The following is a 19,162-nucleotide window of genomic DNA, read 5'->3' as shown; positions in this document are numbered from 1 at the left end:
ATGGAAAACATTGGGGTAGATTTACTAAAACTGGAGCACTCAGAATTTGGTGTAGCGGTGTATGAAGGCAATCCGCTTCTAACTTCAGCTTGTTCAATTAAGCTTTGACAAAAAAATCTGGAAGATGATTGGTTTATATGCAGAACTGCACCAGATTATGCACGCTCCAATTTTAGTAAATCCCCTCTATCCTGTGCAAAATACAAAAAAGTTATTTTGTGCAAAAAAAGCTCTGCCGTAAGTTGTACATAGACACCAGTGTCTATAACACAGTCACTGTAGTGCCAACATGCAGATATCCATAGCAATCACTGTGCCACTTTCATTTCTTTATATGTGGATCTCACCCCAATTCTCAGAGAACTCACCAGATTTCAAGACCCTGAAAACTTGCAGGTCATACTCGCTTATGAACATCCAGATCTCAAAGCCATCACTTTCCCCCATTATGGATCATAAAATCAAGAGACAATAAGAGGAAGTCATCACAAAAATTCAATTTACTGAAAAACACAAAAGCAAGTAAAACCAATGTATTCACATTCAGCAGTTCTAGCCCAGCACTAGTGTTACAGCTTAGCAGTTTGTGGAAAATGCAGCTCCACTTGTCCTCTGTTGTGTGCATGCAGCTGTTCTCAATGCGGGATGATGTCACATGCCTCTAGCCAACCCTACTGGTTTCATCCTCAAGACATCTTTAGCCCCAAAATTTTTTTTAATATGTCTCTGGTAAAAAAAAGTGAGGTCAGAGCATATTGGCCCCATAAAGAATATTCAGGGGAACCTGGTTACAAGTGACAAGGAGAAGCCAACTGTACTAAATACATTCTCCTCAGCTTTTACAAAGGAAAAGGGGGTAATAAACAAGACAGAATTGTTACTACCACAACACGGATTGTACCCTTGTGTCTAACAGAAGCCAGTGTTCAAAAATTATTTGAAAAACTTAATGTGAGTAAATTACCAGGACCAGATGATTTTCACCCGAGTTCAAAAGAACTTAGCCATGTCGTAGCCAGACCGTTACTCCTAATCTTTAAGGACAGCTTACTGACTGGATTGGTAACGGCTGATAAAAAGCTAACCTGGTACCAATATTCAAAAAGAAGCTGAGATATATACCTGGAAACTACAGACCAGTAAGCCTAACATCAATAGTATGTAAACTACTGGAGGGGCTAATAAGGGACCATATCCAAGAATTTGCTAATGAAAATAGTATAATTATTTGTAACCAGCATAGAGTGTATGAAAGATCATTTTTCCCAAACTAGCATGTTAACATCCTATGAGGAGATGAGCTGTAATTTTGATAGAGGAAGGCCTATGAATGTTGTGTATCTGGATTTCACTAAAACATTTGACACAGTACCTCATAAGCTAAGCATTTAGAGGGATTTACAAACTAAGGTCTGTTGGCATTGACAATCATGTATGTACCTGGATAGAAAACTGGTCCAGAGTGTGGTGAAAAATAGCATATGTTCTGATTGGGCTGGAGTTGTAAGTGGGGTACCCCAAGACTCTGTCCTGGAGCCAGTCCTGTTGGTTGGTCATAAATGATATAGAGGTTGGTATAAATAGTTGAATCTCTGTGTTTGCTGACGATGCTAAGCAGGGTATCAACTTAATAAAAGTAAGTAGCAGCTTTCTAAGAAGACCTCGATAAAATAAAAGGGGGGCAACTACATGGAAAATAAGGGTTTAATATAGGAAAATGTAAAGTAATGCACTTGGGGGCTAATATATGAATGAAAGTAACTCCCTAGGGTTTAAACCTCTGGGGGAATCTAGGATGGAAAAGGGTCTGGGGGTCCTAGTAGATCACAGGCTCAGCAAACAGCATGCAGTGCCAAGCTGCTGCATGCAAGGCCAGCATACTATTAATATGCTATAAAAAGGGTATTGACTCAAGAGATAAAACTATAATTCTTCCACTTTACAAAACTTTGGTTCAGCCACATTTTAAGTATGCTGTCCAGTTCTGGTCACTAGTCCTTAGGGAAGATGTGCTGGAACCAGAGAAAGTCCAGAGAAGGGTAACTTCGTTAATAAGGGGGCTGGAAGACCTAAGTTATGAGGAACGGCAACAACCATTAAACTTTTATTATCCCTGGAGGAAATAAGCTTGAGAGGAGATATGATCGCAATATGCAAATATCTAAATATTGATCCTAGCATAGGGGGAAAGCTATTCAATCTTAGATCTCTTAAAGCGGAGCTCCAGTCTCTTAAGTGAAAATTAAAAGTCAAAAGCTACAAAAACTGTAGCTGCTGACTTTTATTAAACAGCCACTCACCTGTCCCACAATCAAGCAGTGTGCTCACCTCAGCCGTTTTCTCTCTGTGTCCTCCTTTGCCATCATCTTTACTTTGGGCACCCGGCTGTGACAGCCTGCGGGGGAGGAGGCCTTAAAGTGGAATATCCCCTTTTGGGTTGAGTCCTGCTTTAAAAAAAGACATGCGGTCACTCAATGAAGTTGGACGGGAAGCAGAACCTTAAACTGCAAAAGGGGTTCTTTACTGTCAGAGCAGAAAGGATTTGGAACTCCCTTCCATAGTTTGTAGTGTCAGTGGGGAGTGTAGATAAATAACAAAAAACTTTTTGATGAGCATAATAGGGGGAAATTGTAGTGACATAAACACACACACATCGTTTGAACTGGATGGACTGGTGTCTTTTCAGCCTTATCAAGTGTTTACATATTCTGAAGAAGTAGTCAAATCTAAAACAAACCCCCATTTATCTATGTACTAACCCGGGGACTGCCTATATCTATAAGCATTGTGAAGAAATTTTTAAAGTTACGCAGGCATTGACGTCTTGACTCTCTTCCTGTTACTGCTGAATCAGTATCTTGGCAGCCTGCTAGCCCTCTGTTATAAAGAATCAGCAGGTGTTACTAAGTTGTTAGAAACCAACTTGAAACCCAACTCGAAAATAATAAAATAACATTAATGGCTCATATACACAAGTGCATTCTTCCTTACAGTGTGAACACACTGGCTTATTTTGGTGCCCAGAAGCCCCTGGCATGCTGGATACAGCTGCCCATGAATGGGAGTAGATGGTTTGCATTCGGGACCTTATGTCTGTACACATGTGCCACTTTATACACAAGTAGCAGCGCATGCCTGCGTACAGCCGCCTACCACTATACCTAGGGTAGTATGATGTCATAAAATCAACCATGACCGTAATAGATGAATTATTGGTCTCCTCTTCCCAGTTGATTATAGGACAGAAGGATATTCAAAAGCAGGCAACCAAAGATCCTTCCAGGCCAGCCCGTCTCCAGCTTCATCTGTGCAGGAACTGTACCGCGTGCCAACTCCCACTCAAGAGCCTCCTCAGCCAATGCCACGGAGGATGAGTCTGGTGAGAATTAAGGGGTTCCTAGTTTTTATAATGAATGATAAGATATTTGAACTTATTTCTATTTGAAACTGAAAACAAAATGTGAAAATGTGTTGTTGCTCTTATTACGTAATTATTTGCAAAGACTTTTTGACATTGCTACATAGAGGCTGAAAAATACCCCCTGGCAAGTTCTAGAACCTCCAGAAATGGAGGCTTGACCTCTGGAATATTTACCTGCCTTCATGACCAGACCATTTTTTTTGCGATACGGTACTGCGTTATTTTAACTGACAATTGCGCGGTCATGTACGTAAATACAATTTATAAAAAATTTTTTTCCACAAATACAGCTTTCTTATGGTGGTATTTAAGCACTTGTCAACCACCGTACATATACTTAGGAAAAGCGGCTCTGTCCCACGAATACGTCCTTTCGCAGGGCCGCTAGTGGGGGTGCGCGCATGCACCGATTTGGCTACAGGGGGAGCAAATCAGCGGGTCCGGTTCCCCCGATTGCAGCCAGGCACGCGCGATCGCTTCCCATGGAGACAGATCAGTAGTCTGCCGTTGTAAACACGGCAGACCACTGTTCTGTCAGTAATAAACACAGGAATCATGTGTTCCTCTTATTTAGGAACACAGGTCTCTGTGTTCATTCAGCAAGCCCATCCCCCACACAGTTCGAAAGCACCCCCTAGGGACATGTTTAACCCTTTGATCGCCCCTGGTTTTAAAGCGGAGTTCCGGCCTCGGAAATGTTTTTTCAAAAAAAATATCCCCCGGGACAGTCAGGGCTAGTACATTCCATAATGGATAGCCTCTGAACGGTCCCAGGTCGCACTTACCTTTTAGAAGAAATACTTCCCTTGAAAATGTCTTCTCCAGCGCTGCCATCTCAGGTGTGGGCAGCTGAAGCCAGCGCATCCTCTTCTGCGTCCTCTTCCGTGTCCTCTTCGTCCCAGAATGCCCAGCACCGGCCCCGCTCATCACTTCCAGGGCAGGTGCGTCATCCCTGCAGAGCTTCTGGGCATTCCCAGAAGCTGTTTAGCAGGGAATGATGCGCCTGCACCGGAACTGACAAGCAGGCCGGTGCAGGCGCACTGACTCCTGGGAGCGATGACGTTCAGCTCTCAGGAGTCATCGCAAGCAGGAAGTGACGGCGCAGGCCGCGGCCGAAGAGGGAGGAAGTAGAAGGAAGGTAAGTATACTTTCTTCAAAAACAAGGTAAGTAAAGAAAAAAAAAATCGGGAGTATCCATTTGTTTTTTAGGGGATTTACATCAAGCGGATGGGCCAAAGTTGTTTTTGAGCCCGGAACTCTGCTTTAACCCCTTCCCTGCTGGTGTAATTAGTACAGTAACAGTGCATATTTTTAGCACTGATTACTGTAGTTATGTCACTGGTCCCCCCAAAAGTGTCAAAAATGTCAGTTAGGTGTCCGATCTGTCCGCCGCAATGTCTCAGTCCCGCTAAAAATCGCTGATCGCCGCTATTACTAGTAAATAAATAAAAATGACAAATCTTTTCCCTAGTTTGTAGACGCGATAACTTTTGGGCAAACCAATCAACAAAATAAAAAAACATTTTTACCAAAAATATGTAGCAGAATACATATTGGCCTAAAATGATAAAAAAAAAATTAGATTTTTACATTTTTTTTATTGGGAATATTTTATAGCAGAAAGAAAATAATAATGTTTTTTTTTCCAGAATTGTCGCACTTTTTTGTTTGTGCAAAAAATACAAATCGTAGAGGTGATCAAATACCACCAAAAGAAAGCTCTATTTGTGGGGGGGAAACGTTTTTTTTTGGGTACAGCCTCACATGACCGCACAATTTTCAGTTAAAATAGCGCAGTGCCGTATCGCAAAAAATGGCCTGGTCATTAAGGGGTAAAACCTTCCAGTCCAGTTTTTAATTTTTTGCACTATAAACAAAAAAAAAAGACCAACCATTTTGAAAAAAAAAACATTATTTTTTACATTCTGCTATAAAAAATAGCCAATAAAAAAAAAGTTAAAATCTAATTTCTTCATAAATTTATTCCAATATGCATTCTGCTACATGTTTTTGGTTAACAAAAATACCAAAAAGTGTATATTGCTTGGTTTGTGCAAAAGTTATAGCGTCTACAAATTATGGTATATATACTGCAATTTTTATTTCTTTTTTATACTAGTAATGGCGGTGATGTGCGACTTATAGCGGGAATGCGATATTGTGGAGGACAGTCTGACACTAACTGACACTCTTTGGGAACCAGTGACACGAATACATTGATCAATGCTAAAAATATACACTGTCACTGTATTAATGACACTGACTAGGAAGGGTTTAAACATCTAGAGCGATCAAAGGGTTTAATGTGTGCCTAACTAGTGTTATTGTATACACAGTGTGCTGCTTTTACTAAGAGATGTGCTGAATCTTATTCCCTGCTTTGCAGGGAAACAAAATCCAGCACATCCCGCTGACAAGACAGAGCTTTGTATTGTTTACATATAAAGAGCTCCATCCATTGTGTCTCCTCGCCGATCAGCGGGTGCCGGCGGTCATCCATTGGCCGGCACCCGCAGATTGGCTTTTGCTGTGACAAATCACAGCAGAAGCGGCACACTCCCTCCCTACCCGGAAGTGCAGAATCACGTGTATATATATATATATATATATATAGGTATTTCTGCACAGAGCGGCTGCCCTGTAGAGGTAAATCTGCTGAAGGGCAATCAACAACTGGTTACCTTGGGTATCCTGTAACTAGCATTTTGAGGTAACCAAGCTCTGCAATTGTGACCTAAATGCATCAAATGAAGAGTAGCTCATCCATCCACACAACTCAATGTCTAAAAATCTGTTTCTTGCCCCTCCTTTTTTTTTTTTTTTTAAAGAGCAAACCAAGGCTCAGACGGGTGAAGGCTTTGTTTGACTGCACAGCTGATAGAGAAGATGAGCTCACATTTATCACAGGAGAAATTATTGTAGTCACAGAAGAGGAGGACGACAACTGGTGGGTAAGTAGCTAAGCATAACTTTCTCAGATAACTAATTGCATAAGTGCCTTGAACAGTATAGGCGCATATTGCAAAGTGGTTGGACAGTTGACTCCAGCATAATAGCGTTTGAAATGAAATGGGGCTGATATGGTAAGTATAGCCTTTCAGGTTTGTTTAGGCTTTCGAGGTTAAAGTGTATCAAAACTTCAACCTTTAGTTTGCTAAAGCACATCATAAACAATTACCGTGTCTGTCTGTTTTTTTAAACCTATTTTTCATCCTAGTTTTGCTAATTTCCTCCAGCCTCTTTTAGACACTTCCTCAATTATTGTTCTCCCTCCAGAGTCAGCTGCACATCACTGCTCTGGACTAGCATCCTGATAGTGACAACAGTGCCCGGATCTGTGCAATGTGTGTTGGCGTGGCCACTTGTAGTCTCCTCCAGAAGCTCCTGTGACAGGATGACAATGCACAGTTGGTAGACAGTTCTCGCCTCATATTAGGAAGTGCTTGACCAGATTTACAAACAGATTAAAAAGAACTTTTGAAATTACATTGACATTAAAATTTTAAGGTTAGGATTTTAGAAGTTAAAGTGGTTGCAAATGATCACCTTGTAAAACAACCCATTCAGTTTAAAATAGGCAAAACATTTTTGTATAGATATAAAAAATGAGAAATACTTTTTTTCACTTTTTTTTAAGTGATCACATTCCCTCTGTTCTCAGCTGCATAAGAGCTTGGGGGAGGAAAAGCAGCAGCACACTGAACTTCCCAGTGAATGGCTGTGCGAGGGGAGGGGGGGGTCTGGATAAGTCTGAGAGCAGGGCTAGAGAACTGTCCACACTGTGCTCTCCTTCTTAGTGTGGTCAGTTTTTAATAGGAAAGCAGAGGAACTGACAAGATCACCAGGGATTTCACATAAAGGAAGCAATATAAAGAGAATAGAATACTTTCTCAGTATTTGCGGATGATACTAAACTAAGCAGGCCAATATCTTCTGGGCAGGATGTGGAAACCTTACAAGCGGACCTGAACAAAATTATGGGGTGGGCAACTACATGGCAGATGAGGTTTAATGTTGAAAAAAGTAAAGTAATGCACCTGGGTGCCAGAAACCAGAAAGCAAGCTACTCACTAGGGGGGAAACCTCTGGGTGAGTCTAGGATGGAAAAGAACTTGGGGGTACTGGTGGACAACAGGCTTGGCAGTGGCATGCAATGCCAAGCCGCTGCAAGCAAAGCCAACAGAATACTGGGATGTATAAAAAAGGGGATTCAATGTCCAGTTCTGGGCACCGGTCCTCAGGAAGGATGTGCTGGAACTGGAGAAAGTCCAGAGAAGGGCAACAAAAATAATTAGGGGAATGGAGGACATCGGCTATGAGGAAAGACTACAAGCACTGAACTTATTCTCTCTGGAGAAGAGACGATTGAGGGGGATATGGTATCAATGTACAAATATTGTACTGGCAACCCTAGCATAGGGAAAAACCAATTCAGAGAAAGGAAATACAATAAGACACGTGGCCACTCACTAAAACTAGAGGGAAAGCGGTTTAACCTTAAAATACGCAGGGGGTTCTTCACTGTGAGAGCAGTGAGGATGTGGAATTCTCTTCCGCAAACAGTGGTATCAGCAGGGATCATTGATAGTTTCAAAAAACTATTAGATGGGCACCTTAAAGACCACAACATACAGGGGTATACAATGTACAGTTAACAGCAAACACACACACACATCATAGGTTGAATTGGATGGACTGATGTCTTTTTTCAACTTCACTAACTATGTAACTATGTTTCTCATACAAGTACATGGTATAGCAGGCACATATCAGGAATATGCTTTAAGTATTAGAAAAAGAATAATACTAACAGCCTTAGGGTTAAAGTTAGGGTGAGTTTAAGAGTTAATGTATAACTAAAGGCACAGGGGTGTCCTTTATCACCCCTACTTTTTGCTCTTGCTATTAAGACCCTGGCAGCTCTGCAAGAAGAAGTAATGCTTGGAGAATAACTCAAAAGCACCGCATCCCAATTAGAGTAAGCAAGAAAAAAGAAAACCCCCATAGGGCTAGGGATTTTTAAGGTGCCAATTAACTCAAAATCAAGACATACATCTAACAATATAATTTTTTTTTTTCAAAAAGAGGTTAAAATGAACAGACAAACCACATAGTTAAAAAGTTCCTGTATACATTATTCATGATTCACATAGTATTGTTGTAGGATACCAATCCCTACATGTTTCACCAGACGGTTTCTTCAGGGGATATGTTTTAATGCTACCTCTAAAGTTAAACGTCACAGATTATGAACTATAAACTAGGACTATGTCGCTTTAAATATAAATAGATGGCTGTTTGAGATCAAGGTGTGCTCCAGGTGGCCTCTTTAGTCAACCGCAGGAGGATTATTTGGGGTATTTGTACTTGACTCTTTCAGTAATTAAATTAGGGACCCTCTAATCCAGATTGGACCCTTTAAGGTTTGGTAGATAAGGTATAGATAGGGGAACACCAATAAATGCCAACCTTGTTGAATCAGCTGGTAGTCTGCAGTGGTCTGTGTTTCGCAGCTCCCGGCCGACACTAAGGTTCGAGCTGATGACAGAATAGTCGGCTTTCAAAACGGGGAGCTAAATGCGAAAATAACTATTTATGCCAATGACATGGTATTATTTCTAAGTGACACAGATGCCTCATTAAGAAAAGTCATGGCTATAATAATCTCCTTCAGTTCTTATTCTGGTTTACCGATTAATTGGGCCAAATCTGCCCTTTTGACGTTGAACCATGTAGTTGCCCCATCATTGGCTGATCTCTGCCCTGTCCCTGTGGTCCGGTCATTCAAGTCCTTAGGTAAGGGGTATAGATATCTCGCCTATTATAACGGACTACTGTACACTTAATATCATGCCGCTTATACACAGGTACAGGGCCAAAGTTAAGAAAATGAATAGGAGGGCACTGAGGTCCGTATCAAATAAACACTTTATTAAAAAAAGCAGTACACTTACATAGGAGTTAGCATGAAACTGCATGGATAGGAAACACCTGGGACCAAGCAGCTGTAATCAGTGTGAGGCTGTAGGCATCAATTGGTAAACAGAGACCGAGGATGACGGGGAGTCAGCCAGCTCAAAGTATGGATATAAGCAAAAGGGGGCTCTAGGCTGCACACAAGGATGACAGCTGTCAAAATGCCTGGTGGCTGTCAGGAGAGGGGGTCTGCATGACTCGTTTCCAGGGACTTGCCCTCTTCTTCAAATTCATGGACAGTGAAAGGAAGTGATGGACTTAAAAAGCCAAAATGGCAGGAAAGGGAGCATGGGCGTCTGCATGGGGGGGGGGGGGGGGCAAGTGCCCCCCGGAATCTAATTTTCCCCCTTAAAGCTACTTTATACTATCCTGTCTGGTCTGTTTAATAATCCTGTGTGCCCGTGACCATGTGTCTGTGTATGTGTTTTAAGAAAATAAGTAGTTCTTTACCAGTTTTCAGAGTGCCAATCGCCGCTCACGTGGGAGGTGAAGGAGAGGCCAAGAGGAGGAGAGAGGCGGCAGGCCACGTGAGCGGCGTAATAAATACTGACGACAGCAGCCATGCAGACCACTGTCCTCACCCCAGGCCCCGGTGCTATTATTCCAGGAGAGGGGGAGCCTGGGGCAAGGAAATTGAGAAGATTTGTGGCCTCATGCACAGAGGCATAGCACGTGACATCACAGCATGTACTGACGTCACGTGCAGGCATGCGCTTCCTGCACGAACCTAAAACAGAGAGGGTCAGCTTTGCTCTTGCATCAGGTTTCTCAAACCTTTGAACGCCTGTGCTTTATGTGATAATGACTAAGTCCCTCACCTTCATGACATTGTTGAAATAGGGCGAAGGTCATGGCTGACCTTAAAATAATGCCCCCTCCCTGGAAAAAGTTCTGTGGACGCCCATGAAGGGGAGGGACATGAGAAGGGAAGGAGTGAGAAAGCTGAGCTGCTGCGTAGAGCTGGAAGGGGAGGAAAGTGGGAGGGGAGAGAAAATCACAGAAGACATAGCAGAGCCATTAACCCTTGGCTTGCAGACTGCCAGTATCAGGGAATACAACGTTACTACTGGAAACTGAGTAAAACAAGAAAATAAATAAAATAGCTGCACTGTAAATATAAGGATCAAGTAGTATTACATTACAATATTACCATTAATATTACCAGAGATATATTCATATATGATTAAAAATGGATATATATTGGTAATAAAGATGTATATAAGACAAATATATGGTAAAAAAAAAATCTAATTACCTAAAATAAATTTTATATATATATATATATATACACACACACACAACTCATACGCATTTTCTAATACAAAGAGACAGACTTGTATGTAGCAAAAGTTCATGATAACAGAATCTCAAATAATTTACCAAAATTTAAAAATGTTTAAGAACAGAGAGGAGACCGGGTACTCTCTATAAAATAGTACGCACCTCAAATTCCTCATTGAGGCCTTCTGGTGACAGAGTTTCTCAGCGGCAGAGGGTATGAAACCTCTCCACCACAGAGTCACTGGGGGAATTAGTTCCAAACCCCAAACTTGAAGGCCATAGGTGGAGCCATCATGAGTGTATTTAAAATGGCAGGGAACACTATGATCAGTGCTGCCTTCCTCAATGAGTCTCCTGTGTTCACCAAAACGTACCTGGACTGAACGAATAGGTCCTGCCTACATAGAGGGAACACAGGGACATGAGAGGCAGTATACAACAAAATCCATGGAACAGGAAAAGAAGGAACTAATTGAATATGTTTTTTCTTTGTTATCGGTAAAATTCTTTTTGCGGTGGTCCACAAATTTGCACATCTTGCATTTTAGTTTTTTACATTGAAACATCCCTACTATATTTAAGAAGGTAGCCTAAGGATGGGAGGAGGACCTATTGCTGGATGGTAATTTGCGAGGGGCAATTTTGTTTTTCACATTGGGAGCCCTTCTATAGACCACTTTAGGTCTGTTTGGAAGAACCGGCCCCAACTTGGGTTCCTTCAAAAGGATCCCCCAATATTGTGCATTGACTCTCTTCATCTGTTTGAAACGGGAGTGAAACTGGGTTAGCAGTTTTAGTAGCCCTATTCTTGCTAGTGGCACATGTTTTAAAGGATTGTTCAACTATGCTGTATGATGGGGTTGAAACCATTTTCCAGAAGTCTCTCTTTGAGGATCTGACCTTGAGAAAAATAATCCTGATCAAGTGTACAGTTCCTCCAAAGGCTACCAAACTGTCCTTTAGGGATGTTGTTAAGCCACCTCGGGTGATAGCAACTATGGAAATGAAGATAAGAGTTGCCTAAGGTGGGTTTGAAATGCACCTTGGAAGTAATTTGCCCATTGGTATGGCCTAGCTCAAGGTCAAGGAAAACCAAGGTAGATGGATCACAAACATGGGTAAAGGAAGGACCGATGGTATTGCCATTACATTATTGAACAAAAGGTATAACTGAGGAAGGGGGGCCGTCCCAGATGACGATAATATCATCAATATATTGTCCATAAAGGACGATATGGGCAGCAAACAGATTGGTCTTCCAGCTACGAGACTCTTCCCACCAGCCAAGGGTAAGGTTGGCGTAACAGAGCAAATGAGGCTCCCATCCCCGTGCCCCATATCTGGAGGAAAAAATCCCCTTGGAAAGAGTAATTGTGTTCCTAACAATAGTGGGTACCCTCCAAAATGAACCGGGCCTGCACAGGATGCAGATGACATTCTTTGGTGAGAAAGAAACTGAGGACTGTGAGGCCAGCTTCATGTGGGATAGAAGTAAATAAAGATTGGACATCGACGGACAGCCAAATGTAAGAGGGTTCCCAACGATAATTACTCAAAATGTCCAATAGCTGTAACGAGTCCTTGAGGTATGAAGACAAAGATTGCACCATGGGCTGTAGGAAGCAATCAATGTATTGAGAGAGCCCATTGGTGACACACTCCATGCTAGCTACAATTGGCCTGCCGGATGGATTGGTAGAACTTTTGTGCAGGGCCACGCCTCCCCCGCACATCTCAGTTCTACTATTCCCAACTCCGTCATACTGTCCACTCACAGGACCTCTTCACAGATTGGTCTCCATCTCCCATGCCTGTCTTTAGATATGTTTGCTTGGTCCAGGATAGCAAAGGGTTTATTTTCAGATGCTATACAATGCTACTCCCGTTATATTTAGAAGATTATCCTTGTAATGCTAGAGAGAAATGGGAACAGGATATAGACTCTGTGGAATAGGAGTTTTGAGATAATGCTCTTGAATCAGTCCTACAAAGCTCACTTAACACTGCTCAAAGGCTTTCCCAACTATATATTATTCTTCGGGCCTATTTAAAGCCAGCGAAACTACACCGTATGGGAATCTTGCAGTCTCCCCTCTGCACTAAATGCGCCACCATTCCAGGTGACCTTTTCCATCTATTATGGGGATGTCTTAAACTTCACTGTTACTGAACTGGGGTGATCAGCACCATAAATACGGTTTTCTCTTTTGTTCATCGATGGACCCATAAATCATAACTGCTGGGTTATATTGCCTCCTCAAGGAGTAGCACTAGGCAGGACAAAAAACACCTGGCTACGCCCATGGACCATCCTCAGCTTGGTATATAACCCCCCACTCTGCTCAGTTTTATTCTGTCTAGTCAGGAGTAAGGACCTAAGCTCCCGGCTGGGATCTCTGGTCCTAGAAATTTTCTCCTTCATTACATCTTTTTTGTTTTCTCTCTGGAGGTCTACAATCAACTGCCAGGCTGGGCGATGGGCTGGATAATCTAGATCCAGTAGTGTCCCCCCCCCCGGCCCAGCCAGCGAGTGCGTGCAGACCTCAGCTACACGCTAGGTCGGCGGTGACATTGCCTCATGGACAGAGGCTGGCCCGCAAGTTAAACGTCTCGCAGGGTCGCATTCGACTGGGCTTGGGTTTGAGTCGCAGCGGTCCCTTGGCCGACAGCTCCCCTACTTCCGTGGTGAGGAGTTCTGTCTGGAGCATTACCCGCACCATGGAAGGGTAAGTACAGTCCCCCCTCTCCCCTTGTGGTGTTTTTCTTTGGGGTGGACAAGGGTAAACTCCAGATGTGGTCCTACCTGCCTGCAGGTTCCCTCCTCCCATCCTTAAATCCCTCTCTGAGCTGAGCTTCCCCCACTCCCAATCCCCCCTGTCTGGACTTAGAGTCTGGTGGGGTTTTCAGGGCAGAGAATGCAGTAGAGACCCTAGGGTCTCCCCCGCTATCCACACTCTGTAAGGCTCCTGGGATAGTGTGTGTTCACAGTCTTACATGCAGCTCCTTTACCAGGTTCAGCTCCACAGGAGGATACAGTCATTTGTGATGAGGTCCTCTGACAGACGCGCAGGCATCCAAGGGTGACAGTAAGGCCAGCATCATCCTCGACTAAGGCTTCTTCCACAGTTCCTGCGAGGAGTCAAGAGCGAGGATCTTCCAATTATCTTGGTGGCTGTAAAAGTCCCTTGGGGGCTTCCTCTCAGAGCAGACCAGTTGTCCCAAGCGCTGATCTACCATCCTGCTTTACAGTCGCTGGTTTTAATGGCTTGGCTATTGAAAGCCAGGTACTGAGGGATAGAGGTCTGACTGTATCAGTGATCCCTACTATGGTGAAGGCGAGGAAGTCGTCTTCCAGCAAGATATACCATTGTACGTGGAAAGCGTACATTTCTTGGTGTGAGTCGATTAGCACTCATCCTCAATCCTTTTCTGTGGCTTGGATCTTAACCTTTCTTCAGGTGTCTACCTTGGCAATCTTCTTTCAGCGACCCCTACCTACGCACTCTTTCGTTTGTACCTTCATTCAGGGGGTTCGACATCTGGCCCCACCTGCATGGTCTCTTTTGCTGCCATGGGATTTAGACTTAGGGCTTTCGGTTCTCCAGAAACCTCCATTTGAGAATATTCGAGAGATTCCCTTGCCTATGTTATCCCAGAAGGGGACATTCTTGGTGCTATTACCTCGACCTGCAGGGTATTGGAATTGGTGCTATTATCCTGTCGCTGTCCCTATTTAGTGGTCCATAGGGATAATGTGGTTCTTTGCCCCTGTCCATCATTCCTGTCCAAAGTTGTCTCTGACTTCCATTTGAATGAGGACATTGTGTTGCCTTCCTTGTGTCCCAAGCTGGCTCATCCCAAGGAATTTGCTTTGCATACCTTGGATGTGGTTCGTGTGATTCGGGTGTATCTGGCAGCTACTGAGTCTTTTCGGAGGTCAGACACGCTTTTTGTGGTTACGGAGGGAACAAGAAAAGGGCTGGCCGCTTCTTTGGCTACCATCTCCAGATGGATCAGACAGACGGTGACTCAGGCCTATTCAATTAAAGGTCAGGTTCCACCTTTCCCTGTCACGGTGCATTCTACTCGGGCGCTAAGTGCTTCTTGGGCCTTCCATCATCAGGCTTCAATATCACATGTTTGCAAGTCGGCCACTTGGTCGTCCGTGCATACCTTCACGAAATTCTATAAGGTAGATACTTTGGCATCTGCGGATGCTTCTTTTGGCTGCAAAGTTTTGCAGGCTGCTGTTTAAGAGAGGCTGTTCCCTCTTGAGGGGTGTTTTTTTTTTTTTTAAACCTTTTTTTTTTCCAGACGGGGCTCCTGTGACCCAGTTAAGGCTCATGTGTCCTGGTTAAGGGATCTTATGTTTAGCCTTGGGTTATTTTCCCCACCCCTCATTTTCCTTTTGGCACTGCTTTTGGACGTCCCAGTAGTTATGATTTATGGAGTGCTGTGTCCGTCAATGAACGAAAGAGAAAATGAGATTTTTGTACTTACCGTAAAATCCATTTCTCTGAGTTTGACGGACACAGCACCCACCCCTCTATAGAGTTCTGAGGGGGGTTATATACCAGCTGAAGATGACCCATGGGCGTAGCTAGGTGTTTTTTGTTCTGCCTATTCCTACTGCCTATTCCTACTCCTGGAGTTGGCAATATAACCCAGTAGTTGATGATTTATAGAGCGCCGTGTCCGTCAATGAACTCAGAGAAATAGATTTTACAGTAAGTACAAAAATCGAGTTTTTCCCATTATATTACCCGTACCAGTTGAACCCAGATATATTCTAGGCATCCTAGATGACCTTTCACCGACTGAAGCTCCAAAACCTGCTATTAATAGAGCCCTATGTCAGGCCGCAGACTCCTCTTACAATGATGGAAGTCTGACAGGGTTAACCACTCACTGAGAAAAGGTACTTAGCATGGGAGATACTCTCAGGCTTGAAAAAGTTATTTTCTCTCTCTTAACATGTGTACGTTATGAAACTCTGCTGCATCCTTAATGTGATTGGGCTCTAAGAGTATTTACCGGTCTTTTGTTTCCCTGTGTTATGTATAAATGGCGGAAATTGTGGATCCACATTACTGACCCATGTGTGTTGGTTGTACAGTACTTGTTGTATTCATTTGTAAAAAATTAATAAACTTTATTTCTGATTTAAAAATTATAACTAAAGGTTATTAAAAGGTTTTTTAAATTTAGATAGAATGGAGAGGGATTAGAGCACCTGTCCGTTTTTATTACTGTCTGTGCCCCCGTTATGGAGATTCACCCTCTCGGTTTGTCCTGTTTACCATTATCATTGAAAGTAAAGGAAAATCCTAAAATGTGGGTTGTCCCCAGAAAGGTGATAGAGGGGAAATCTTCCAATGGGGTCACTGGTTGTGGTGACGTGGGGGTCCCTAAAGAATTCCCTTAATTTTCAGGGATTTCCTCTCACTTCCTGTTTGCTATGGAACAGGAAGTGAAGGGAAATGTCTGAAATGGGACACATGGTGAAAAAAAAATCTAAAATGGATTATAAGCCTCCCATGCTCTATCCAAAATGGGTGCCTATAGTTCTACATTAAGTGTTTAGGTAAGTTTAAGTATTGAAGGTTAAATTTCAGGGTTATGTTGAAGATAAAGTGGAACTGAAGGGTTAATACTCACCTGTCCAACTGTCCTTCACCGGCGCCAGCATTTTCTTCAGAATGCTGGTCTTCGGGCCTCTTAATTGACCTGCGCAGGATGACGTCATTCCTGCACATGCGCAGGAGGCCATCATTCCTGCACTCAGAGACCAGTCTGACTCTAAGCTGAGCTGCATGTTTACAGAGCTGGAGAAGACAACGAGCAGGCAGGTAGGGGCGTTTTATTGTTCCTCCTGCGATAAAAGCCTGTCTGCTCACAGTTTGTTACAGCAAAACTTTAGTTCACTTTAAAGATTAGGGGGAGGTTAAGGGTTTATTTTCGGGGTTAGATTAAGGTTCCAGGCACTCGTGAGGTGGAGGTTAAGTGGTAGGGTTAGCATAAGGGTTAATATAGGAGTCAAGGCACCTGTGGGGTTACCTGTCTTTTCCAGCACTGAAACTCTTGTTCCAAACAAGTTCATGTCACTTAAAGCTAATGGCCGTTAAATGCCTTTTCAAGTTTTTTTATTTTTTTAAACTCTCCAATATATATACTTTTTCAGCTGGTTCCCAGAAGCTCTAACACTTTTCACTTCATTCGAGGCTTACTCATAGACTCAATAAGTAACCTCTGGATTAAGGCTCGGTTTCCACTAGTGCGACTTGCGGTGCGACTTGACACATGTCAAGTCGCACAGCAAGTCAAAACCCATTGTTTTCAATGGGGCCCGTTTCCACTGCCGCGGCTTCAGTTGCCGCGACCTCAAAAGTAAATCGTGTACTACTTTTGAGCGCGACTTCCCTCTATATATGAGGGAAAAGTCTAACTGAAGCCGCGGTTTACTTTTGCTACGAAGTCGTGTTAGAAGTAGCACGACTTCGTAGCCGCACTAGTGGAAACCTAGCCTAAGTGAAATTAGTTTTTATGGGCAGAGTGGAACAGTTTGTTTATTGGAGAGTTTAGTAAACTCGAACAGGGCTTTTAACAGCAAACGGCTTCCCTTTTTCTCTGTATGTTTGCCAGTGGAATCTATGTAGATGCAAGAAAATGCACCTTGCATTGGAGGATTAGCAGAGATGTATAGTAACGAAGTAGAACTACTTCACTACTGTACTTAAGTACCAAAAGGCGGTATCTGTACTTTCCTGGAGTAGAATTTTTTTCTCCTACTTCCACTTTTACTTCACTACATTTTTTCGATGATTTCAATACTTCTACTCCAATATTTTTTTCTCTATCGCTCATTGACAGACGTAGTCTTCTTGATTCTCAAGAGCTGGGTTATGTTGTCTCCGCAGGAGTAGGACTAGGCAGAATGACAAAATGTTCTGGCTCCACCCTAGGGGGCAGTCCCTGAGGGTATATCCTCCCTCTCTCTGCTACAGGGAATCAGTTTTTTTCTGTCTAGTCAGGAGTAAGGACCTAAGTTCCTTGCTGGGATCTTTTGGTCCTGGCAAGACTTTTTTTCTTTAAGAAAAAGACATTTTTTAGGTAGTTTTCTCCAGTGTTTTTTTCCTGTGAGATCTTCAAGCAAAAATGCCGGACTGGGCGACACTTGTGGTCACCCCAGCCGGCCTACGAGCGCGTGCAGACCAGGCATTGCGCTTGGTCGGCCGCGACATATTCAAGTAAGTATGCGGGGCCGGGCGACGGGCTGGATGTGAGATCCAGTGGTCACCCCGGTTTCTGCCTAAAAGCGCGTGCAGACCAGTGCGCTGAGTCGGCCGCGACGGAGTCCCAGTAAAGGGACTGACTTTGCGAGTTAAAAGCTCGCTTGGACGCCAGGACCAGAGAGTCGAGGCGTCCACAAACCCCCACCTCGGTGGAGAGGGTATTATGAAGAGAGGGTGCCTGTCGGTTCGGTATGGTGAGTAAACGTTCCCTTTTTTCCTCATTTATGAGGCAGTATATATTATGGGCCCCTCCATATATGGTCAGTATATATCTGACACTTACAAGTCCCCCTCGTAATACAGCATGTGTTTGTGGGAAGTGGACTCGGTTCAAGAGCTAACACTCTACCCAGCAGACTGTAACATTACAGCAAACATAGGAGGTATAATCCTACCTTATGTGCAGTGTATCTCTGTAGATCCATATGTCACCTCTCAGCAGAGTGCAGGTGGATGTGCTGGGAAGACGATATCGGCGGTCCGCCGCCATTTTGCCGTAGACCGTATGCATGTATGTCCTCAGGTCACGCCGGCCGCCATGTTTTTGGAGTCTTATGTCTCTTCTATGGGGGCGGCCATGTTTTGTGAGCCCAGCGTCCTCGTGGAGGGCTGGGAACGCCGGAAGGCGTACACAGGGGGCGGAGCCACGCCTTCTGCCCGGGAAAAAGCAAACAGCTCCTTCCAGTCTGTGTAAGACAGACGCTGGCTGCAGTTTGTTGGAAACTGCACTGCATCGGTTGGTGAGCCTTGGGGGTCCCTCTCTCTCTCTCTCTGGGATCGAGAAGCAGGTACTCTGAGGGGCGCTATTGCGCTAGGGGGAGACACACAAAAAAAAAAGAAAAAAAAGAAAAGTTTTTTGTTTATTGCTGGCAAAAGTGTCCTGTATTAACATGGACCCTGCCACTCATGTATCTCCTCCGGATCCCCTCGAGGGGTCTGCGGGATCCTCCAGCACCCCATTGACAGTTGAATCTTTGTCAGCCATTATGGAAACTTTTGTGTCCCGGGTGGAAGTGGCTTGTCAGGGACAGGGCGCAAGAAAGCGACCCCCGCCTAACCCCTTATTATCTGAGACCTCGGATTCAGACTCTGAGCCTATTTCTGCAGTTGCAGGTACTTCATCTGGTATTGGTGTCTCGGGTCCTGTCTCTTCAGACAGTGAGGAGGATGTTTCGGCATCCGCCATAGCCCG

The 19,162-nt window shown here is 43.7% G+C and overlaps 1 protein-coding gene across 2 annotated transcripts in view; it reads left to right on the top strand.

Moving 5' to 3' along the window:
- Nucleotides 1–19,162, top strand: part of LOC309566657 (arf-GAP with SH3 domain, ANK repeat and PH domain-containing protein 1-like) — a 348,714-nt gene that overhangs the window by 323,872 nt on the left and 5,680 nt on the right. For both annotated transcript variants that reach the window (XM_082271898.1, XM_082271897.1), the window contains 2 exons: nucleotides 3,231–3,379; nucleotides 6,250–6,372. In XM_082271898.1, the coding sequence (XP_082128024.1) occupies nucleotides 3,231–3,379; nucleotides 6,250–6,372 (272 nt within the window). The remainder of the gene's footprint in view (nucleotides 1–3,230; nucleotides 3,380–6,249; nucleotides 6,373–19,162) is intronic.

The sequence above is a fragment of the Pelophylax lessonae genome (genome assembly GCF_965119305.1).
Source record: "Pelophylax lessonae genome assembly, chromosome: 11".
Taxonomy (NCBI): Eukaryota; Metazoa; Chordata; class Amphibia; order Anura; family Ranidae; genus Pelophylax; species Pelophylax lessonae.
Note: the sequence above shows the minus strand (reverse complement) of the source record. Positions and strands in the feature narration are given on the sequence as shown.